This window comes from Epinephelus lanceolatus, chromosome 23, assembly GCF_041903045.1.
Source record: "Epinephelus lanceolatus isolate andai-2023 chromosome 23, ASM4190304v1, whole genome shotgun sequence".
In the NCBI taxonomy this organism is placed as follows: domain Eukaryota; kingdom Metazoa; phylum Chordata; class Actinopteri; order Perciformes; family Serranidae; genus Epinephelus; species Epinephelus lanceolatus.
Window position 1 is genome coordinate 31,296,235 of NC_135756.1, and position 24,185 is coordinate 31,320,419.

Genomic DNA, 24,185 nt, shown 5'->3' on the forward strand with positions numbered 1-24,185 from the left:
TGGATGTGGCCTATATATTTGGAGCTTACACACCAGATCTCAACTCCTTCACCCCTAGCTCCTTGTTGTCACAAAGCTTACAATTGTCTAGCTTGCTATTGTCTTTGCAGAGAGGGTTTTCCCCAAACCCTCTCTCTCAGCCTTCTCAATGAAGGATGCATCAGTTGGACTCAGGAGTGTTCCTTCCATTTCCCAATTATATCCTCATTCAGAGTCACCAGGTAGCCTCATCTGCTTAAAAAAATTCTCGCCTCCCCTCTCATGAGCACTGTTGAAAGTCTTGGCATCTTGAACTTTTTCTACATGTAAGTTTTTGCTTACACTAGTACAAAAGCTGCATTTAGGGCCTTCAGAGACTGATAGCTATGCCTAAAAGGCCTTCCTCTGAGGCTTGACAGCATCATCCACCACTTGTATCAGCAAGTTCTACCACACTAGCAAGGCATAGCTGAGAAGTTGCCTTGGTCATCCATATGGCAAAATTCTTAGTCTGGCTGTAGCCTGGTTCCTTATCTGGGTCCAGTTTGCCTTGGGAGCCATCATTTATTTCATTTTTAGAATACAAAGTTAGTGCATTTCCATCTGGTTGCTGCTGTGGTGGAATGAGTAGAGATGACTGTATTTGAGCAGAAAGAGGTAGGCTCAAACTCCTGAGTTGGTAAATATATGCTGCAGATATCCACCAATATAATAAAGGTTCTATAGGTTACAAAATCTAATCCACTTTGTCTTTCTTCCAGACAAGGCAGAGGGCTTCGAGGCCTCAGTGCCAGTCTTAAAGCCATGTCTGCGGACAACAGCAAAGTTCTCCTCACACCACGCCTCGCCAGGCGGCTGGCCACTGTCGCTTCGACAACCTTAACTCCTTCGGAGTCACGGAGCCCCTCACAGTCTCCATCCAAGGAGCCCCTATCTGGGGAGGAGAGAAGAGAGGAGAAGGAGGGGGACAAGGAGGGCCTCCAAGTGCCCTCCGAGCAGAGCCTGCCGCCCTGCACGCCTCCGACCCGCTCACCCAGCATCAGTGCCTCTTCATCATCATCATCATCATCATCGCCTGCCCTGGAGCCAGCTGGTGAGCTGCGCAGGGAGCCCATGAATATCTACAACCTCAACGCTATCATCAGAGACCAGGTAGGACAGTATTTTATTATTAGTGTCAGTGCAATGCCTTTTCTCCTTCCTCTTTTCTTGGCTACTCTTGTCCTCATCTCCTACCTCTGCTTCTCTCCTCTCCTCCCCAAGGTGAAGCACCTCCAGCGGGCAGTAGACAGGTCTCTGCAGCTGTCTAGACAGAGAGCTGCAGCCAGGGAACTGGCCCCTCTGCTGGACAAGGACAAAGAAGGCTGCATGGAGGAGATCCTGAAGCTCAAGTCTCTGCTCAGCACCAAGAGAGAGCAGATAGCCACCCTTAGACTGGTGCTCAAGGCTAATAAACAGGTGAGACATGTGAGGTGTCCATGTCATGAGCAACACATTACTTTTGTAATGCTTTACTTATAACATGAACACTTTTGTAATGTGATACCCAACTATAAACAAATTATGTCAATAGATATCATTCAGTGAAGTCTCTTAAGAAAATGTATGATGTAAGATGTAAGATGTAGCCACAGTGATGTCACCCATTGGTTTGTGGACTCCTGCTTTGAAGCCTCAAGTTTGGCCAAAAGTGACCATGTTTGAATGAGAAGGTGGAGCTGACACTAATGTTAGCTGCTAGATTGGTTAGCATGGTGCATTTACACCTATGGTTAACTATGATAATGCTAATGTTCACTCGCAAATAACAGGCCTAAAACCATTAAAACAAATGGACATAGAGAAAAAACTGAATACGCGGCTCCTTAGAGCCTCATGTAAACACTGAACAAGACTTTTTTAGGTGACCAAACCATTACCATTAACTTTCGTGTACTGAAAACACACAGAAGTAGCGAAAGCCATGCCTATACTGTTTTAATCTGGGGTTGTTGCTGCGGTAGCGACTTGACAACGGATGGCAACCAGTCTTTCTCAAAGCAGCCATGCCCTTAATCATGCATAACTTTAAGCCTTACTAACATTTAAACAAGTGGGTTATACAAAAAAATCACCCCCTGCACAGTTGTCATGAATGGAGAAATTCGCTTTAGAAACCAAAAGTGCTTTTTGTACCAGGCTGTAAAATGTTTATTGCCACTGTAAAGTTGGGTATTTTAGAGCCAGCCTCAAGTTGGCTTTATTTTTCAGCCTTACTTGGTTCAGAGTCTGTAAGAGATAAGAACACGAGATGGTGGTTGATTGGTAGTGAGTTTCGTCTGCATTTCCCATGAGAAAATGAACAAACATGGTCTTTCCTTGCAGCTGACTTTATTATACAGTACAGGCCAAAAGTTTGGACACACCTTCTCATTCAATGCGTTTTCTTTATTTTCATGACTATTTACATTGTAGATTCTCACTGAAGGCATCAAAACTATGAATGAACACATGTGGAGTTATGTACTTAACAAAAAAAGGTGAAATAACTGAAAACATGTTTTATATTCTAGTTTCTTCAAAATAGCCACCCTTTGCTCTGATTAATGCTTTGCACACTCTTGGCATTCTCTCCATGAGCTTCAAGAGGTAGTCACCTGAAATGGTTTACACTTCACAGGTGTGCCTTATCAGGGTTAATTAGTGGAATTTCTTGCTTTATCAATGGGGTTGGGACCATCAGTTGTGTTGTGCAGAAGTCAGGTTAATACACAGCCGACAGCCCTATTGGACAACTGTTAAAATTCATATTATGGGAAGAACCAATCAGCTAACTAAAGAAAAACGAGTGGCCATCATTACTTTAAGAAATGAAGGTCAGTCAGTCCGGAAAATTGCAAAAACTTTAAATGTGTCCCCAAGTGGAGTCGCAAAAACCATCAAGCGCTACAACGAAACTGGCACACATGAGGACCGACCCAGGAAAGGAAGACCAAGAGTCACCTCTGCTTCTGAGGATAAGTTCATCCGAGTCACCAGCCTCAGAAATGGCAAGTTAACAGCAGCTCAGATCAGAGACCAGATGAATGCCACACAGAGTTCTAGCAGCAGACCCATCTCTAGAACAACTGTTAAGAGGAGACTGCGCCAATCAGGCCTTCATGGTCAAATAGCTGCTAGGAAACCACTGCTAAGGAGAGGCAACAAGCAGAAGAGATTTGTTTGGGCCAAGAAACACAAGGAATGGACATTAGACCAGTGGAAATCTGTGCTTTGGTCTGATGAGTCCAAATTTGAGATCTTTGGTTCCAACCGCCGTGTCTTTGTGAGACGCAGAAAAGGTGAACGGATGGATTCCACATGCCTGGTTCCCACTGTGAAGCATGGAGGAGGAGGTGTGATGGTGTGGGGGTGTTTTGCTGGTGACACTGTTGGGGATTTATTCAAAATTGAAGGCACACTGAACCAGCATGGCTACCACAGCATCCTGCAGCGACATGCCATCCCATCCGGTTTGCGTTTAGTTGGACGATCATTTATTTTTCAACAGGACAATGACCCCAAACACACCTCCAGGCTGTGTAAGGGCTATTTGACCAAGAAGGAGAGTGATGGAGTGCTGCAGCAGATGACCTGGCCTCCACAGTCACCGGACCTGAACCCAATCGAGATGGTTTGGGGTGAGCTGGACCGCAGAGTGAAGGCAAAGGGGCCAACAAGTGCTAAACACCTCTGGGAACTCCTTCAAGACTGTTGGAAAACCATTTCAGGTGACTACCTCTTGAAGCTCATGGAGAGAATGCCAAGAGTGTGCAAAGCATTAATCAGAGCAAAGGGTGGCTATTTTGAAGAAACTAGAATATAAAACATGTTTTCAGTTATTTCACCTTTTTTTGTTAAGTACATAACTCCACATGTGTTCATTCATAGTTTTGATGCCTTCAGTGAGAATCTACAATGTAAATAGTCATGAAAATAAAGAAAACGCATTGAATGAGAAGGTGTGTCCAAACTTTTGGCCTGTACTGTATGTTGGTCATAGGACCAAGATTCCTACCTAAACCAATTCTCACTAAACAAAGGTTGTATGACCAACAGCAGTGAAGTCACTTGTTCTTTTTCCTATGCATCAACCACCAAAAGCAAGAATTTGGACAATTGCTTCCCAGATACTCTTTATTAGCTTAAAAAAACTATATCATTCATATCTAGCTCATTAATATTTTGCCACCAGATAGAGTAGAAATCAACAAAATGCTCATAATACCGAAATAGCCACAGAGTGCTGGGTTTTACAATGCCTTTAGGAAATGAGTCCAGCAGTTTATAGTCTGTTTACAGGCCTACCCTCTCCTGAAACACATCAACCAATATGGTTGATTAAAGGACCCACTTTGCTGTCCCAAACCTTTCCCCCATGGCTGTAAGTTTATATTAAATTGCCTGTTTTATATGACTTCTCCCCGAGGAACGGTGCATCAGTGATACAATGCAGAGGCTACTGCTACTATTATGAGCTGAGAAATTTCCACCATTGGAAATACTCTGACACATGTACCAGATTGGGTTTAAAGAGAGTGCAAAGTATTCTTTAGAAAATGACAATGACACTGCCACAATGATTCAGCTTGTACACCTTTTATGAGTCACTTCCTGTGCAGACAACTAAAGACTCACTTGAGGAGCTGTTGTAGTGAGCACTTACTGCACTATGCATTGTCATTTGGGTGTGGCACATTCAAGCAAGAATTGAGATCTTGGTTTTTTATAGCGGTAGATTCACACAGTGTAGTCTTCATATGGTTAAATGTGATAGTGGGTAGTAAACACTGAGGTTAGGAAAGTGAAATTGAAAACAAAGAAAAACTTAATTTATGATCTATGTATGTATGTTTTTGTGTGTTCACCCAGACGGCAGAGGGGGCTCTGGCTAACCTGAAGAGTAAGTATGAGGCGGAAAAGGCCATGGTCACTGACACCATGATGAAGCTGAGGAACGAGCTGAAGGCCCTGAAGGAAGATGCAGCCACTTTCTCCTCTGTGCGGGCCATGTTTGCCACCAGGTCAGAGATGAAACAGAAGCATGAAGAAATTATAAACAGCTCATTCTAAGTGAATGAAACAAAAATTCTTAGTTTCTAGTTATTATGCACTAATGCAAACATAGTTATGAATATTCTATTCTATTTCTGCCAATACATGCCCCTAAATCCTACACACTAAACCTTTAAAGGAATAGGTTAACACTTTAAGAAAAGATTTTTCAGATGAGAAGAAAGAAAGATCAATACCACTTTTCTTTACTATTCTTAGAATAGTATCAATCTTCTCATCCAACTAGTGAGCAAATGATACCCTTTTTCCACCAATATTAGTTAGTTAATATTATTATTTTTTTAACATGGAAATACACACTAAAACTAGTAGTAATAGTAACTCCTTTCCGAACTGCCAGTAGACCAGGGTCGTGTACAGGGCTCTGGTCTACAGACAATGTATAGATGAGGATATAGACCAGTTTGCTTTTCTGTTGTTTTCTTGTCCCAGTATGTCGCCAGGGGCCTAAGTATAGACAGTGCAGGCAGTGCAATTACACTGGGACCCCTGGGGTGGTGGGGTCCGTAAAGAGAGTGGGCCCTTGCAAGTGATTCAGATTTCCACCTTGGACATATACCTGTGTTCAAAAATAAATGATAAAAAATAATATTATTAATTTAAAAAGAGTGTCATTTGCTACGTCCTCGCTATGTCCTTAAAAAGGCAAACTCATGTAGGTCATGGTTTTCTTTTTAGTAGCTATATAAAACAAAATTATATGAAATATGCTATGCTTCTATATAAGTATTAAATCTATAAATATACTATGAAACTATTCAATTAAATGATTCATTTCTTACTTTCTTTGATATATTTGTCAGATATGCTGAATCACATGTGATGTGATTGCCGGGTAATATGTATTTTGATGTTGTCTCATGTCAAGTCTCTATTTGTGTCAAGACAATACATGCACGACAGGGCCCATCATAATAGTGTGCACTGGGGCCCATCGTAGCTTTCTTACATCACTGTATGTCATGTTGGATGTGACAAATGCTCCAGAAATCAGTATTGGTTAACCGTAGGAAGCAGCATGGAGCCCAGTGAAAATGTTACGGTGGTTACTTCTTTCTATACCGCCACGCCGGTGATAGCCATGGGATTATGTTTTCGGGTTGTCTGTCCATCCGTCCATCCATCTGTACCTATGTACGTCTGTCTGTCCCATTTTCGTCAATGTGAAATCTCAAGAATGCCTCGGAGGTATTTCTTTAAATTTAGCACAAACTCAATGATAAACCAATTAGATTTCAGTGGTCAAAGGTCAAAGGTCACTGTGACATTACAAACATGTTTTTGGCTATAACTCAAGAATTCATATACTGATTATGACAGAATTTTACACAAATGTCTAACAGGATATAAAGATGAAGTTATGACATTTATTATCCAAAAGGTCAAAGGTCAACATCACTGTGACATCATAATGTTCTGCAAAAACACTTTTCTGGCTAATATGCAACGTCAGAACTCAGGAACAGAAGGAGAGACATTTGGTCAGATACTGAATTTGTGACACTAATCTTGGGTGTCCACCTTGAATCTGTGCTGATTGTATAGATCTTCTATGCTGCCGGGGGAATATGTGTGTGAACCATCCATGTTTTCACAGACATAGATGTAAAGTGTAAGTGCAACTTGAGTGGATCGCAAAGGCATACAACTGCAAGGCAGATATTTTTGTTTATACCTGTTATTTATTCAGTTCCTTTTTCAAACTAGGTGCAAACTAATTTTGAATGATATTCAATGGCTGTGCACTTTGTGATGGCACGACATTGCGCCTCTTCAGAAAATGGGCAAAGATTAGCGCATCCACATGGGCGTCACATTTCCATTAATGCCAATTGGAGCCCATCCAAGCTGAGCGCCCATAAATACCCATGACTACTGCAGTCATTTGTCCCGGGAATGAATGCTGATTGTAACCCTTGCCAATAAAGACAAAAGCCAGATGCCAGGTTTTTTGTCCACTGGAAAAGGGGCTTAAGTGAATTTTTCACTTCATTTTAATTTTTTAACCTTGCTTGTCGTGATTTTTTTTTTGACCTTGCTTAACCTGGCTCTCCTCAGGTGTGACGAGTATGTGACCCAGCTGGATGAGATGCAGAGGCAGCTGGCTGCGGCCGAAGATGAGAAGAAGACTCTGAACTCCCTCCTGCGTATGGCCATCCAGCAGAAGCTGGCCCTCACCCAGCGCCTGGAAGATTTGGCCTTCGATCAAGAGCAGACCCACCGTACCCACGGGGGCAGGCTAAACCGCGCGAAGACCAGCACCCCCAAAGTAAGTCAGCCGGCCTCAGCTTCGGCCTCCAACCTAGCCCAAGGCTCCACTTCAGCTTTGGCCCCTGTCAGCCTCCCTCTTTCTGGCCTTCCTAGTCTTTCGTCAGTTCTTTCTGATGATCCCACTGTGCCCCTTAGCCCATCTTTGGTTAGTGCAGCTGCTGCAGCTCTGGCTTCAGCTCTCACCTCCCCTACGTCACACATACCCCCTCGCAGTCCGTCATCACCAGCCTCATTGGCTTGCCCTCCGGCGCCAGAGAGCCCCCCATGTCTGGAGGCCCCCTCCTCTCCCATGGCGCGGACCCCACCCACAACCCCTGTGACCCAGTGGACCCTGGGGGTGCGGACGTTTGTGGTTGACTCCCACAGTTTCAGTGTCAACATCTCCCCCGCTCTTCCCCGTAGCTCGGGCCTCTCCAGGCACTGCACCCCCGACACTCATACCTCTCCCCCATCCACCACAACCACCACCACCACCACCAGGCCCACCCAACCAGGATCTGCCCCCTCCTCTCCCTACCGCTCTCCTATTTTGGGGCTCAGACGCTCCACATGGAGCCCCTCACCCCGAACTCGGCCCTTGTCTAGCTTGTCACGCTCCTCTGTCCTCTACACTCCTTCCTCATCCTCCCCTTACTCTTCCTCCCACTCCCCTTCTCTCTCCCACAACTATTCCTCTGCCTACTACAGTTCCTCTTCTGCTTTTACCCCATCTAGCTCCTACCTGACCTCTGGTACCTCCGCCTCCTACAGCCACTCCTCCAACTACTCGCCCCTTTACCCCAGATACTACAGTTCTTACCGGCCCCGGCACTGACCCCTTGCTATGAATCCTTTACTCGAAGCCTTTTGAAGGCTTCTCCACCAGGCTCCTTATTGACATTGAAACTGCAACTCCCATCATCCTTCTCTTTTGGTCACCTGAGAGAGTGGGGGCTCACAGAGAGGAGGACAGAGTGGTTTCCTGTTTCCCAGTTCCTGTTTTCTTGTGCCTAAGCTTTGGCCAATGGGTTCTGAATGTTCAATGACTTTGCTCAGGGATTTGACTTAAGGAGCACAAGCGGCCCAACCTTCCTTTTATTCTGAGTCTGCTGACTGGTCCACAGGAGGACGTTAATAGAGACTTTTTAATGAGAGTTTTTAGCATTTAGGTTCTTCAGGTTGAGACCACATGTGCATGAAGTGATTAAAACACAGAGACATTCAGACATTGGCTGGACATTTGGCGGACACTTTCACAGGTTTGAATGAGGGCCATGACACATTTAATACTGTCCTCTATATTCAATATAATATCCACTCTGTTTTAAGTGGTTATCTCATATACTGTATACACAACACTGTAAACCACGTCTTTCAGTGCAAGCGTTCCCCTTTGTTGATGAGGTACTTGGATGTCTAAGGGTTCAGTATGATTCAAACAAAGAAGGTTGTTAGTATCGTTCGCACTTGTCTGAAGGTCTCTTGTCCTAGAGTAGTTCTGGGCCGAGTGATTCTTTTCACATTATCGGTTCCTTCGAGTTGATACACGTAAATGTATCCAACCTGTCGAGTTTTTAAACTCAAACTTTTGCAATATGTGGTCTCAGCTTCTCTGTGACACTCTCGACACGCCATTCACATGCCATTCAATAGCTAGTGCTGCCCACCTCACAAAACTTTTCTTGAATACAATACCAGTAGGAACGTCGACAGTTAACTATTGATTGGTTTAATGCAGAGAATATTTTTGACCTTTTTCACATGTTGATCTTTAGGTTAATTTTATTAGTCTTCAGTATAATGGACTGCGCACCACCTGGGCCTGGTGGGAGACAGACAGACAGCTAGCTGCATTAACATAAGGAAACTGCCCACCCTCCATGGTCTGCTGGTAAGCTAGCCTTGGTTGCTTTGCACTGCACACCAGCTGGGTCAGGTAAGGGCTAGCAAGCGGCAGTGCTCATTTCGCGATTACCGCTAGTAACTCCATCCCGACTCAATGGCCTCGCTGTAGAAACACTGTGCTCACCCTTAGTTCTCCCCCCAGGTTGCCCCAGTGAGGAAGCGACTCACTTGAGGTTGGTGTGCAGTGCAGTGCAGAGAAGCCAAAGCTTACGTTAGCTAAACAGTGGAGACTGAAGGGTGGGCAGTAGGCACTATGTTTCTGCATTTTAGCACTGTTAGCTAGCTGTCTTTCAGCAAAACCAACATAAAATAAAATAAAGGCAAAACATTTACATCACAAAACATTCAATTTCACCACCTCTAATGGATAGCACTTTGAAATGTGGTGCTAAAGCTCACTAAGTCAGTGGAGTGCCGGACTAAAAGGAAAGGCCCCTTATATTTCATGCCATCTTGCATTATGTTTCTGAAAAATGTGCTGCTTAGTTACTGGTTCATGGGTGAGGGCTATCGAAAAGCATTACTAGTCATCATGCTCAAGTTTACATCAGTAACAATGACATTTTTATTTCAACGCATTAAACGCTCTGAGCAATAAAATACAACACTCTTTCTTTGTAGCATCCATGTTGTTTCCACTTACAACTTAAAACTAGTGAACACACCGAAGTTGGAGGACAACCATGCAAGGTATGGGGTGCCATTTGTAAAGTGTCTCACGCTGAAAATACCATCAACATTTTGCCACATTTAGCTTCAAACAATGTTTAAAAAAGTATTGTGAATTTTTTAACGTCACCTTTTACCACATTTACAGCAATATTTGTTAACTTAGAAATATATTAAATAGTTAAATCTAAATATTAAATCTAAATGTTAAATCTAAATGTTAAATCTAAATCTAAATCTAAATGTTAAATCTAAGTCTAAATGTTAAATCTAAATGCTAAATATAAATATAAATATAAATGTTAAATCTAAATGCTGAATATAAATATAAATATAAATGTTAAATCTAAATATTAAATCTAAATCTAAATCTAAATCTAAATGTTAAATCTAAATGTTCTGGGTGAAACTAAATATTTAGCTAATATGCAAATTCACACTGCCGATCACCGGAAGTACCAAAATAAAAGCTTGAGATGGTCAGACTGTGTTTATAGAATCAAATCACGAATTAAAACCAACTTATCAGGGGAAATGGACACTTGAACATACATTAGCGTAATAATAACTACCTAAAATAACAAGAAACGTGTTTGGAGAAATTTTATTTGATGTGTACTTTGAGTTGTTAGTGTCCCTTCGGAGGGAATCACCTTGTTGTTTACAAATACTTCCGGGTAGAAAACCAGCGGAGTTTAGCTACATATATATATGCATATCTCACATTTTTCACGTCACTATATCACCGTTTAGACTAATCTGGTGTTTGTAAAGTCTATAAACACAATGATTGAACAAACATTACTATCACGTTCTGAAATTAATAACATGGTTATCGTAGGTTAGCGGGGCCAACCGTTAGCTGTTAGCCCGTTAGCAGTGTCTGTAATGACTCACTAACTTTAAATGGTCCGTGAAAAAAAAAAATTTTTTTCCAGCGGATGTCTTAGTTACATGATTGAGCTAACTGGAGTAGTTTCATGTCGTATCCGACAACGGGAGGCTTTTAACAGATGACATCCTGATAGCTTTGCTGCTGCTGCAGCCACTGATGCTTTCTAGACATCGTGATTTCCCAAAACTGAATAAATACCACACATCGCAACACAAAACTGCTTTGCTAGCTCAATCATGTTGTAACTAAGACATCCGCTGGAAAAAATATTTTTTTCACGGACCGTTTAAGAGTTAATGAGTCATTACAGACACTGCTAACGGGGCTAAGAGCTAACGGTTCTTAGCTTAGCTTAGGTTGTTAATCCCTATTAAGGGACACTAACAACTCAAAGTACACGTCAAATAAAATTTCTCCAAACATGTTTCTTGTTATTTTAGGTAGTTATTATCACGCTAATGTATGTTCAAGTGTTCATTTCCCCCGATAAGTTGGTTTTAATTTGTTATTTGATTCTATAAACACAGTCTGACCATCTCGAGCTTTTATTTTGGTACTTCCGGTGACCGGCAGTGTGAATTTGCATATTAGCTAAATACTTAGTTTCACCCAGAACTTTTAGATTTAACATTTAGATTTAGATTTAGATTTAATATTTAGATTTAACATTTATATTTATATTTAGTATTTATATTTATATTTATATTTAGCATTTAGATTTAACATTTAGATTTAGATTTAATATTTAGATTTAACATTTATATTTATATTTAATATTTAGATTTAACATTTAGATTTAATATTTAGATTTAGATTTAACATTTAGGTACCACATTTAATATTTAGATTTAACTATTTAATATATGTCTAAGTTAACAAATATTGCTGTAAATGTGGTCAAAGGTGACGTTAAAAAATTCACAATACTTTTTTAAACATTGTTTGAAGCTAAATGTGGCAAAATGTTGATGTTATTTTCAGCATGAGACACTTTACAAACGGCACCCCATAGCAAGGAGCATGTGAATGCACCACTGGCGCAAGTCTCGACTCGAGTCCAGTTCAATCAGTCCTCGCTCTCTCATTCAGTGCCGTTGCTGCATTACCTTTCGACTCATGAGCACTTGGTACATACTGGACACTAAAAAGAGTTCAGAGTTTTGTTTATTCATTTCCGCCCATCACTATGCTGGGGAGGGAGGACAGGATGATCTGTCCTCAAAGGCATTTGTACACCACAGTGCAGTAACTGTGTGAAGAATAATGAGAACCTGTCATACTTCACACCTATGCACACCTGGCCAATGGCTGCGACCAAGTCGTCCTCCTTGTTAGATTGTTGTGTTTGAAAAAGTTAGGACATTTTTCTAATGCAGCCCCTTAAATTCCAATGTCGGAAGGGTGTGAGAGCAGGGTGCGCTGTTTGGTCTTTTAACAAGAAATTTGTTTGAAGCATACTGAGTCCTTTAGTGTTTCACCTTTGATCTCACCTTATAATATTTCTCGCACACACACTTGTATGATGGGACAGTTGTGGATGAGGTGTGATGGAGAAGTTATTGGTACACACAGTATATTTTCTGTCATGGGTGCACATCAATGAGTATTCTTCATTTCTTGTCCGGGGTTGTTGCCATGATCAGCTCAGCCCTCAGCAATTGTCCATTTCTAGCACCACCCAGTGATTTGTTCTTATATAGCCATGTACCACGCTATGCATGTTCACGTTTGGATGCTCTTATACTGTACATTTCCTCCCCCTTCCATATGAAGACTTGATCTAAACGAGGTGCAGGTTGCATGGAAGGTTGAGGCATTGAATAACTCATGAGAGGGAGGAAAGATAGCTCTCAAATATGGCATATGACCAGTGTAGGATCAGCTGAATATCATAGTCTAGTCATTGTACGAGGAAGAAATATGACTTTAAATTAGCTCTGGGGTGTGTATCATTAGTCTGTACTTTCCTTCTCCTCATTTCTTATTTGAACTTTCTACAGTATATCAAGTATTAAAAAGCACTGCTAGAGTAACTATGGAATTACAAAACAACATGACCATTAAAAGGAAATTCCTCCCACACAGCACCCATTACTTACAGCTGACCTGCCTCATAGCAAGTTGCAAAAACCCTCCAGCTACACCGGTTAGGATATATGATATGATTTTTTTTTTTTTTGAAGAAGAAGAAGAAGGGTGTAACAGTGTGTAATTTTCCTTTTTATGCCTCTGCACCAGTGGCAGCCATGGCTGGAGGCAATATGTTTTCAGGTTGTCTGCTTTGTGGAAATTCTTCAAATTTGGCACAAACGTGCACTTGGGCCCATCAATTAACTGATTAGATTTGGGTGGGCATAGGTCAAAAGTCAAAGTCACTGTGACCTCGTTTGTCTCATTCTTGCAAAAGCAATAGCTCAAGAACACCTTGAGGGAATTTCTTTACATTTAGCACAAACAGCCAATTTGAGTCAAGAAAGAACTGATTAGTATTTGGTAGTCTAAGGTCACTGTGACCTTGTCCATTGCATTCTTGTGAATGCAATATGTCAAGAACACCTTGAGGGAACTCTTGTAAATTGGCACAAGCATCCAATTGGACACAACAATAAACTGATTAGAATTTGGTGGTCAAAGGTCAACGTTACTGTGACCTTTTATTCATCTCATTCTCTTAACAGGATATCTAAGGAAACCTTGAGGGAATTTTGTCAAATCTGTCACAGACTTCAGACAGGGACGTAAACTGCATGTGCAACTTTACTGGTTAGCTGAGGCATGCAACCCCGAGGCAGTAATTCTGATTTGGTTCTGTACCACATTGACCTGGTTATTAAGAAGCCCTATTTCCATGCAACACAAGATCTGAAGCCTTTTGCAAATCAGCCTTTTTTTTTTTTTTGCTTTGCTCATTTTCAGACCCTAAAGTCGACTGAAGTCTCTCACTGTTACTTCTTTAGCTTACTAAAGACAATCACTACAGAGAAACACTGACATATTGGGGTGAGTAAAATCAGTTAAAAGATTAGTCTGTGTATATTTCTCTCAAAACAAATAATAATCCAGCAATTGCGAGTAAATATTTGCTGAAATTAGGGAATTTACTCAACAAACATTATTCAAAAAAGTACTACCACATGACAGCATGAATTAGTATCTTTGAATCCACACACTGGAAGAGAAGGTGATTCAAGACTATTCTGACTCACAGTCATAGCTGACTTCAGAGTTATACTAGTAAACTCACAATGTACAAGTCCTGCAACCCATATGACACATAGGTCATTTGTTCGTACCATCTAAACATGACTCACAGCATTGTTACCTTAGCACCCCCAACGGCTAGTTTGGGTTTTGTTGATTAGCCAGAGCGCCATAGGAGAACTCAGAGCCCATATCTATAGGCCAGTGTAACAAAACCCACCAAGGGTCCCTGAACCCAAACCCTAACCAGAACCTAACTGTCCAGGAGAAGTGTTATCATGTTATATACTTAATGTCACATTGTCACTTTATAGGTTAAGTACTTAACTTGACATTATGTATGTACATAACTTAAAATCACTCGATGACCTTCGGTTTCATCCAGAATACGAATTGCAGTCTCTTGGGTACACCTGGACTTACCCCTACGATTACTTTATTGCTCTTTATGCTATATCACCTAACTTCCTCCTTTGCTTCCGTCATAATCACTTTGTCTACTTGAGATCACGACCTAGACTTAATGTAAATATGGGTCGTAATAATCTGCTTGTGCAAGTGACCTATGGTGTCATTTTTGGGGCAGAGGACAGTCTCTAATGTAGCACCTTCTTGTGCCTCTGAGACCATCTATGGAGATTCGTCCAGTGACACAGAATGAATGTATTCAGATTATGTTACGGTTTGTTCACGGCACTGCACCAAACTCAGGGAGCGTGACGCACCTCACTCAGCCTGCAATGAGTCAACAAACAAACCAGAATGACTATTAACATCATCATATTTTTTTGACTGAGAGAGATCTCTCAAACTAGAAGGTTAGAATTCATTACTAGTTAAGTTCACAGAGTTAAGTGAAGATCTGTTTGATCAGTGTGTCCAGTACAGAGATAGTTGTGGGCTTTGTGTATCCTGTTTGTCCAACTTGGTAGTGGTCCATGGTGTTCCATGGAAACAGTGAAGTGTCTTGAAAACCAATCCAAGCAATTTTCAACTCATTTTAATGTGCTGAATTAGAGTTAGTATTGGATTTAATTTAGATGCAACCGCCAGTGATGGTGGCTTGCAGCCATTTTGCCACCAGTTTGTTTACACTTTATTCCCAGTGGCAAATACTGTAGCTGCCAGAAATTCCTGATATCTTTGACTTCGTGAATTAGACCTAGAAGGCTGTTGTCATGGTCTTTCCCACTCTGCTGCCCCTAACATACGGAGTAGGAACTTACAACACAACTTCTGTGAACTGTTATGTTTACCCATTATATGTTGTTAGCAAGCAAGCTAGTCACCAACACACCTCTGTACTGGATTCACAATTGATGTTGATTCCTGTTTGACCTGAGTTGATAAACAATATTTTTTTCAAACATGTTTTTTTTTCTACTTTTAACTGTAGGCTAACATCACATGTGAGGTATATGAGTTCAGCACACATGATACCGTATTCCCTGTGTCTGTGTGTGCCTTACAAAACCTATTATACAGCACCTACACAGCGTAGCCTAATAACAAATGCCTGTCTGGAAACCAAACCCTTTTTCAATGTGCTTCCTTTATTTTTCATTTCCAAACCTCCACCTCAGGCTAAAATGCTGGTTTTGTGTGTATTTGTTTTTGGCTTGGATTGCTTTCAGTGAGGTGGGATAGTGACTCAGCAAAGTCTGATAATACTTGTAATTGTCAGTAGATGTTTTTTGTCTGGGTGCTGTCCAGTATACAGACTTGGCAAAGACTTGCCCACATCCCCTTCAATGTCTTTCCAATGTACCTTCATTTTTTCCCCTATGTATCACTGGAATCCCTGATCATCACTTTTCCTCTTTCTCTCCTTATTTATTAATTCAAACTATCACTGTTGTCTGGTGACTATTGATTCTTGTCTAACACTGTAAATGGATGCACCATTTGCCTACAATACACATGATTTTTAATATGCAACATGGGGCAAAAACTCATTTGACAGGCACCTTTATTTTCCAGATTTCTGATTGGCTCCTTTGAAAATTGTATTTGCCATAATAGGCCCACAGCTTGCCTTTTTTCTACCTCAAATCATCAAAGCTCTAAATCTGAAATCAGAAATTTAATGAGCAAAGGGCATATGAACAGGAGTCCTCTTTACATTTTCTGTATACTACTGCTTGGTCAATGATTTCTTAATATATGACCACAACATGTTTTAGACTCACAATGTTGGACTGGATGGTCATTTACATCCTTCCCTAATCTTTACTGCTCTCAGGCCGATCTGTTTTTTTTTAAGCCTGACCTTGATGTGTAATTTGAATCCGATAGTCAGCAGGAAATGGACATTAGTTCCGTTACGGGACCACACCGGTGTTTTACGTGTTTAAAAAATCTGGCAAAGATCACATGCTTTACTGCTGACCATTTTCGAAAGAATGCTGTTTGGTTTATGTTTTTCTTTACTCTTGGCTGCTGGTTTCCATTTACTTCACATGGTGTGAACATTTGCAGTGCTGTTGGTTGCAGTGTTCAGTGCTACCAGTAATGGCTGGAGACCTTTCTCAATGTAGTAAATGCACTCACATAATGTAGTTTGTTCAGCGTTGTGCAAGTGCATTGCGGTGAGTTGACTGTAAAATCTGTCGAGTTAATTCTACTTTAAAAATTTCTAGGAAACTGACTGCCTTGAAGAAGAAAAGTAATTGTAACTTTTAGTCTTAAGTTATGTTTACTTTATATGTCATTGTTAGGTTTACTGAAATTTTAGTTGTATTTACTTAATGTTGGGAAGTTGTTTGTGCATCTCAAAAATTAATTGGGTGGAAATTAACTTGTTCTTTCAAAGTGTTAGCAACTTAAGTAAACCAAGTTAGTCAGACTTAACTAAACAGTTGTTTTAACTCTGTAGAATTAAGGACACTGATTGAGTTAGATAAATGAAGTAAGTACAACAAGGAAGGATTAGTTTTTAGGATTATTTTTTATCTTAACGCCAAGCTGCACATCTTAAGGCAGGGCCAGAGTTTGTTGTTGGACTAAATCTTTCCCACTGACTCATGATTTCAGCAGGACGGTGTGGCACTATTTTGTCACAAACACCAATATTCAATCAATCTTAAGCCAACTTGCAAGCTAAATTAAATATATAATCTAAGTATGCATATTATATTGAACTGTTCTAAACAAAAAAACTTTAGGTGTTTACATTATGCTATGTATTGGTATTCTGCTATTTGCAAACCATTAATAATATTTACATATTCTAAAAAATTTTTGTCATGACACAAAACACATTCAACTGTTCACTTAAGCCAAACTAACTTGATTTACTAAAGTTGCTAACACTTAGAAAAAACAAGTTACTTTCACTTTTTATTTTTAAGCTACAACAACTTTACAAAATTAAGTAAATATAGCTAAATTTGAAGTAAACAAGCATTTAGATATTAAGTTAACACAGCTTAAGACTAACAGTTATATTTACTACTATTTACAGTTATATTACATTCTTTTAATCAACTTGTCAGATTTTACAGTGTTTGTATTTCCAACATTCTACAAATGTTTACAAATGTTAGTAGCTGCTCAGTGACTTAAATGACAGTGATAAAAGAGACAATAATGAAGAACATCATGTCAGCATTCATTGCTGACAGTTACATTGTTACTGCGTGGAAAAGTTGATTGTAACACACTAGTGAGATGAAAAATAATGGCTGCTTGGGAAGCAGGAAAAACTTTCTCAAATTTTAAACACCACAGTGCAATTTTGAAAATTGTCAGCAGTGATGTTGATCAGTTTATGGTGAAAATTAGCTAAATCACCAGTATGGTCCCTTAACGAACACTAATAACACACCCGCAACCACGTGGAATTGGTGGAATCTGTTGTCATTTTACATCTCAAATGGACATCCAATGTTTTATTAGCTGAGGCAAAACTGAGGTGATTCATGGGTGGACTCAAATTGAAGGCATGTTAGCATCTTCTGTGGGTGTAACCTGTATTTTGGCTGAGGTAAAAGAAGGAAACCATTGTGATCTCCTCTCTGTGATTCCCTTGCTCTGTCTAAACGGACAAACAAAAACACTGACACACATATCTCCCAGATTTCCGCTAAAATACCAGCTTTTGATCAAGTGAAAATTTAACCTTTGAGAGACAAATTAAAGTCTGTCAAATGTTGTTATCTGCCCCATGGTACACTGACTGGAAAACCAGTTGTGCAGTTTCATTTATATACTGTTACAGAGTGATCTCTGTGGGCTTTCTCTCAGATGGCAGCCAAAGGAAGAGATTTCATGCAACATACACATGATAGCTTTGCCAGCCTGGCTGCAGTTTGATTGGTGTACTAACATTAGCAGCCATCTCTGGAGTGAATAATACAGCTAAAAGTAGGTATAAAAGAAAAGTTAAGTACGGTTGGAGAGAACTATCACAATGTTAAAGGTATTTGTTCAGTCTCCTTGATATACTTCCCCTTATATTATTTTGGTGACAGTATTAAGTTCACAGATTCTTTGATTGTTTTCCCAAAAATGTTCCAATATTGCTTTGAAGCAAGTAGCCCTTATTTTTTGGTGAACATACTGACTTTATAACAGTCAAATGGCAGGAGTTTTTTCCAAACAGACATTTCATCAAGCAGCAGAGCTGGTCTTATTGAACTGGGTTCAACCTTAGTGATGCTGAACCAGAAACAGGGGCCGGTTGCACCAACAGGGCTTACTTCTGGTCTTAAGCCAAGCTGGTTGTTACCTTGGCATTTGGCAAGTCCAACCTAATAGTTAACTAAATCTTACACCTCGTCAGGAACAGGTGTAAAGTCAAAATTTCAGCTGTGTCTACATATCAGCAGCCTGATGCAGGCTGTAACACAAGAGCCACAAACTTTGAAAAACAACTCAGATTAGCTCTCCTGCTAAAGTCTCCTTCATACGGCTAACTTGATTTGAATAACAGGTGAAAGTCAGAGGTATAAGTAAGGGTCTAACTTAAACACATGGCATATTCCCCCTCCTTAGTTTGTGACCGTATTTTGGAAGAGCTCTAGGATAATTTTTTTTTTATAGGGCAGCTATACTAACTAGATAAACAAGAAACCTTTGTGCATCAAGATTGCAGGAGCCACACAGGAAACCAAATGGGTTCACATTACCTCATGTATGTGGTCCTCCTCAAGGTTGGTCTGTCAGTGGAAGAAACTGAAGCGGTCATTGCTCACAAAGTACCATATATTTCCAAGCTTGGCATCAGTGGAGTGAAAATACATCTTATTTGTAACAATGTGATTTGTAGCCATTAGAATTGAAGATAAAATGATAAATAAGACCAAAAAAGCTAAAATTCCTTAAAATGCAAAATCCAAGTGCAGGTAAATGCCTAGATTGTTCTCACCATTGTCAGTGGTTCTCCTCAGCAGGGTTAGGGGTAAGTATGGAGTAAGAATGTCTCTCCTGACTTCTGTTGTAGATGTAAGAAAACCCCAGTCATAGTTACACATAACACACATGACTAAAAGTCTAGCCCTATAACATAATGTAACCTTGCTCAGCAGTACAGAATGTATATAACAATGTCTAGACCAGATATTTATGTCCATTTCTGAAAGAGAAGTAACTAAACCCAACTTGAACCTGACACGCATGCTGGGTTTTATGTCCAAACTGGACTCAAGGCCAGTGAAGTTAAGGTAACGTTACTGAAGCTGTTGTTGTTGCGGTTACCATGGCTAAAGCTTGCCTGTATACTGTGATTACCCAAGTGACACCTTGAAAGTAGCCAGCAACTACACTGAGCTTTGGGTAGCGTTGTCAAATTTTGTTAGCTAGCTCACATAAATATTTTTCAACTTAAATAGCCTATTTGTTGCGTTCAGGTGTTGTCACTTGAATGACATGATTTGTAAATATTTGTCAGAGCCCAGCATGACACCTCGGTCCTGTTGGGTCCCATTGGGTCCATTTGAGTATCCACAATAGTCTAGACAAGGATTACCTTTTTCAGATACATATGTAAACTCATTGTTCATTGAGCAAAACATCATTCCCCACAAGCACAAATCTTTGCAGGTGGATCCGAGACGAGTCAGTTGGCTGTGGCTACTCCACATATGGCTGTAATAACAGGAGGAAAGGGAAGTTTGAATGGCGCAGATGTCTTTTGGACAGCAGAGATTCAATCTTAAAAGTTGGAAAGACATTATCCTTCAAAGGAGAGATATTTACAGTATACAGAGAGCCCAGGTGGATATCATGGGTAAGGGAGAAACCAGCAGTCATGCTGTGTTGCAAAACCTTAATGGAAGCTGTAGTTGTTTGAATACTAGCAAATTACTTGTCGGTTAACTTTATTAAAACCATGAAGGGTTTGAATTGTAAAAGCAATAGAGTGCTGTATGTATTGGAGAATATGCATACTTAACCTTTCAAAACATGATTCATGCTTTCAAAACCCATGAAAAATCCTAGTATAAAATATACACTGTAGCTTTTATTGAAATCAGGAAGCCACCATGTTTGAACTGGAATAGTTAAATACACCCTGATGACGTTAATGGACCAATGATGAGGAGCCCCACCTACCTAAGGGAAATAAATCTATTTGGGTTTCTCTGCGAGACTAGACTGTAGGTTCCTTCTTTTTGCCTTGTGTCTTTCTTGAACTTGAGTCTAATCCGGCTATAGCCAGAGAAAGTGGCTTTGAGGCTCTATCCCAACATTTAAAATCAAATCATTTTCAAGAAATGTCTGTCTGGCTAAAACTCCAGTCTCCTGTCTCTCAGTTTTACTTGATTGTAACTCAAACCTTCCTTGGTCATGCTGAGAGTTAGTGTACTGTAAGCAGCACCTCTGAGCTAACATCCTGCTCTTCAAACATCCAGACTGTTAAACGCCATACCACTAAATGTGTCCGATGCCTGTTTGCTTTCTGATATGCACGTGTACATACCGAGTATTTTAAAGCTTTAACTGTACAGTGTTATGTTAATATATACTGTAAATATCTATATATTAATGCTGTGTGTGTCTTATTTTGTTATTGGGTGATTGATCATCATTCTCCTCCATTATTTTATACTTGGAATGTTTAATTCTATAATATCCATTTATAGTTATATGTTTGAGCAGTACACTTACCAGTACCAATATAGCCCTTCAACAGAACAGACTTTCAAAAAAAAAAAAGTTAAAATAACTGCTAAATCCATCCTGACCTCACTGATGTGTGGGTAAGTGTGAAGTCCTTGACCTTTTCCCCTCTGGACAAGCTTTTATTATCTTCTATGATTATTACGAAATATTTACAGTGTCTGTCTGTGCTGTGTGTCTGTCTAACAGTGTCAGTCTCTTCCAGATCGTCAGTAGCCTTCTGCCACAGTGCCGCTCCTCCTTCCCTCCTCACAGCTGAGGGTTGGAGTCTCTTCAGCTCCTTTCACAGGTAAAAGCAACATCACAGTCACAGCAGACTCCAGGGACAGGGAAATATAGTATTAAGCTACTGGAAATGAATGATGGACATTTTTACAGACAATCATGGTCCCTGTAGGAGGAGTCCCACTGACTATGATGATCCCCTCACTTTACCTCCAGCACAATGATGAAGTTTGAATTTGTGGTTTTGATTGAAATATCTCAACAACTATTGAAGTATGGTTCAGACATTCCATCGTCTCCAGAGGATGAATTGAGATAACTTAGTCCCTGCTGTGGGACTGACAGTCACAGTCATTTAAGAGATAGTTAGACTATTGTGAGTGGCAACTCACAGCCTCTGTGTATCAGCTCTTTCAGACTGTTCAGTCTGTTTAACCACCTCTGGCTGAAATATACAGTATGTGACTGTTTTTGTTTACAACATTAACATCCCTACCATCCTGGCCCTCAGTCAGAAAAGCCAGACAGTGTGTTTACAGTGATGTTTTAGATTTTTTTATCTTCAAATAACAAAAATAAGGTGTAGCACATGACATGAATAATGTTCCTATATAGGTATACTGCAATAAAATTGAGTAAAGAGTTCAGGGGCCTGTAAGATAGGGCCTGGAGATATGGCCTATAAATATTATCACATTGTTTTTAGGTGTTATCATGGCACATGATATATATCCCAAATATTCTGAAATCTCCTCAAAATCACTGCAGACTACTAAAATACTAAACTATGAAATAAAATACTGTTGCAGAAAAGTTCTCTTCTAATGAAGTTAAATAAGGTACTTTTATAATACAGTTAAAATAAGCACTGTTATAATTATGTTAACTAAAGCACTGTTAAAATAAGATTAAAAAAATACTGTTCACTGAAGTACTGTTACAAGTATTGTTCTTATAAAGTTAAATAAAGCACTGTTCTAATAACAGTAAAAATCACTGTTATAATAAAGTTAAATAAAGAAACGTTATAATAAAGTTAAAGTACTGTTATAATGAAGTCAAATAAAGAACTGCTATAATAAAGCTGAATAAAGTACTGTTATAATAAAGTTAAACAAAGCTGTTATGATAAATTAAATTAAATACTGTTATACTGAAGTACAACAGTATTTAAGTAAGAAGTAGAGAAGGATTAAGTAAAGAAGACAGAGAACTTAATAGTGAGTGGACAGATTTGTTTGCTTTCGCCGCTAAGGCTGCACTGTATATATACAAAATAATGATGCATAGCCCACTGCAGAGTAGCCACCTTGTGCTAAAACATATTAACGATTGCTCATTTAGTACTTTTAGTAATATTGATAGGCTAATTTAGACCTAATAGGCTATGTTACCTTTTTTATAAAGCACAAATATGTATTGCGACTCCAGACAAATTAAGAAAATAAAAAATCACGCCAAAAATGGCTCTTTTGATAGCAAAGGTTGTTGACCCCTGAGTTAGATGACAGCAGTCGGTGGAAAGCTAAACCGTCACAACATCATTATACATCCCAAGCAAAGCTACATCAGGTATGATCAATATATCGCCCACCCCTACTATAAAGTAATTACTTTAAAGAAACATATCTTACTACATATGATAATTGTTCACAAAAGTTCACAAAATACAAGAAATACGTGTTTTAAAGATTACCTTGATTTTTTTTTTTTTTTTTTTTACTTTACATTATATTAACATGAACACACACACACATACATGGTATTCCTATGTTACATGTATCTATCCTGCTTGTGGACAGGTGGCTGCTGAGCATTATGGTCGATGTGAAACCACTGGGCGCCTATATGTCACAGTGTATGTCATCCATGATCTCTGCTTCTTGCTCTCATGTTCTCAGCAGCAGTGTGTCGACCCTCATGGATCACTGACCTTCAGTCCACCCACCACGAGTGCCTCGTGTCAGGCTTCCTCAGTCGCCTCTGTGTCCTCCATCCCTATGGAACACAACCCTTGACCCCTGACCTGTGACACTGTTGACCCTCAAGACTCGCCCAACATTCTGTCCAGAGGAACTTGCTCACCTGAAAACTGTCCCACAATGCCTCAACAGGAAGTACCTGGCTCACACTTCCATTGCTTTGGGGAAGCAGAAATGATGATATGAGCCACATGAACCGACACGGCCATTGCCAGAACTGCACCACCTATTTATCCACATATTCATCCATTGGGGTGTTCTTAATCAAAATCAAATTAATCAAATCCTCTTTTTTGTGTCACCCACAGTGGTTATTGTGTGTGTCAGCATAAACATTTATGTGTATCACAAACAGTATTGCACCATACAAGTATGTTAACCCTCATGTGCATTTCATAAAGCATGTGCAGCTGTAGAGGTTTAAGCTTTTCATGCTTCAGTAATTGCTGCTTCTTTTGAATCCATATGTAAATCACTACACTGCATTTTTTCAGGTATTTCCCTTTTACATGTATTATTCCTAAACATAAGTCTGCATCTTCATTACAAAAATATAAGTCAAGAAAAAACCCTGTAGGATAAGCACAAACTGAAACAATGCATTCCAAGAACTTGTTGTATGTGACTGTTAGCATCATATCAAAAGCTGCAAAAAGCTGACAGTACATCAGTATTCAACATGCTCTCTTTGTGTAGTTGACAGTGCTTGGATGTAACTTCTAACAGAGTGATCACAGTCAGCCTCCTCTGTGCTCTTTCACACTGGCTTTGTTATCAATCCACAAATGCTGATTCACTTAGAGCGCTCACTCAACTGCCAAATGCTGAAGCCAGCAGGTCCCGACTGGATATGAGCTGAAGTG

The 24,185-nt window shown here is 40.0% G+C and overlaps 1 protein-coding gene across 5 annotated transcripts in view; it reads left to right on the forward strand.

The window, feature by feature from the left end:
* LOC117249323 (protein bicaudal D homolog 1-like) overlaps nucleotides 1-23,376 on the forward strand; it is a 68,025-nt gene extending 44,649 nt beyond the window's left edge. For 4 of the 5 annotated variants that reach the window (XM_033614899.2, XM_033614900.2, XM_078165052.1 and 1 more), the window contains exons 8-11: nucleotides 741-1,131; nucleotides 1,243-1,437; nucleotides 4,870-5,021; nucleotides 7,132-8,283. In XM_033614899.2, the coding sequence (XP_033470790.2) occupies nucleotides 741-1,131; nucleotides 1,243-1,437; nucleotides 4,870-5,021; nucleotides 7,132-8,158 (1,765 nt within the window). In that variant the 3' untranslated portion in view covers nucleotides 8,159-8,283. Of the gene's footprint in view, nucleotides 1-740; nucleotides 1,132-1,242; nucleotides 1,438-4,869; nucleotides 5,022-7,131; nucleotides 8,284-21,320; nucleotides 21,405-23,244 lie in introns of those variants that run through there. The other variant, XM_078165054.1, reaches the window with a different exon arrangement.
* The last annotated feature ends 809 nt before the right edge of the window (nucleotides 23,377-24,185 follow it).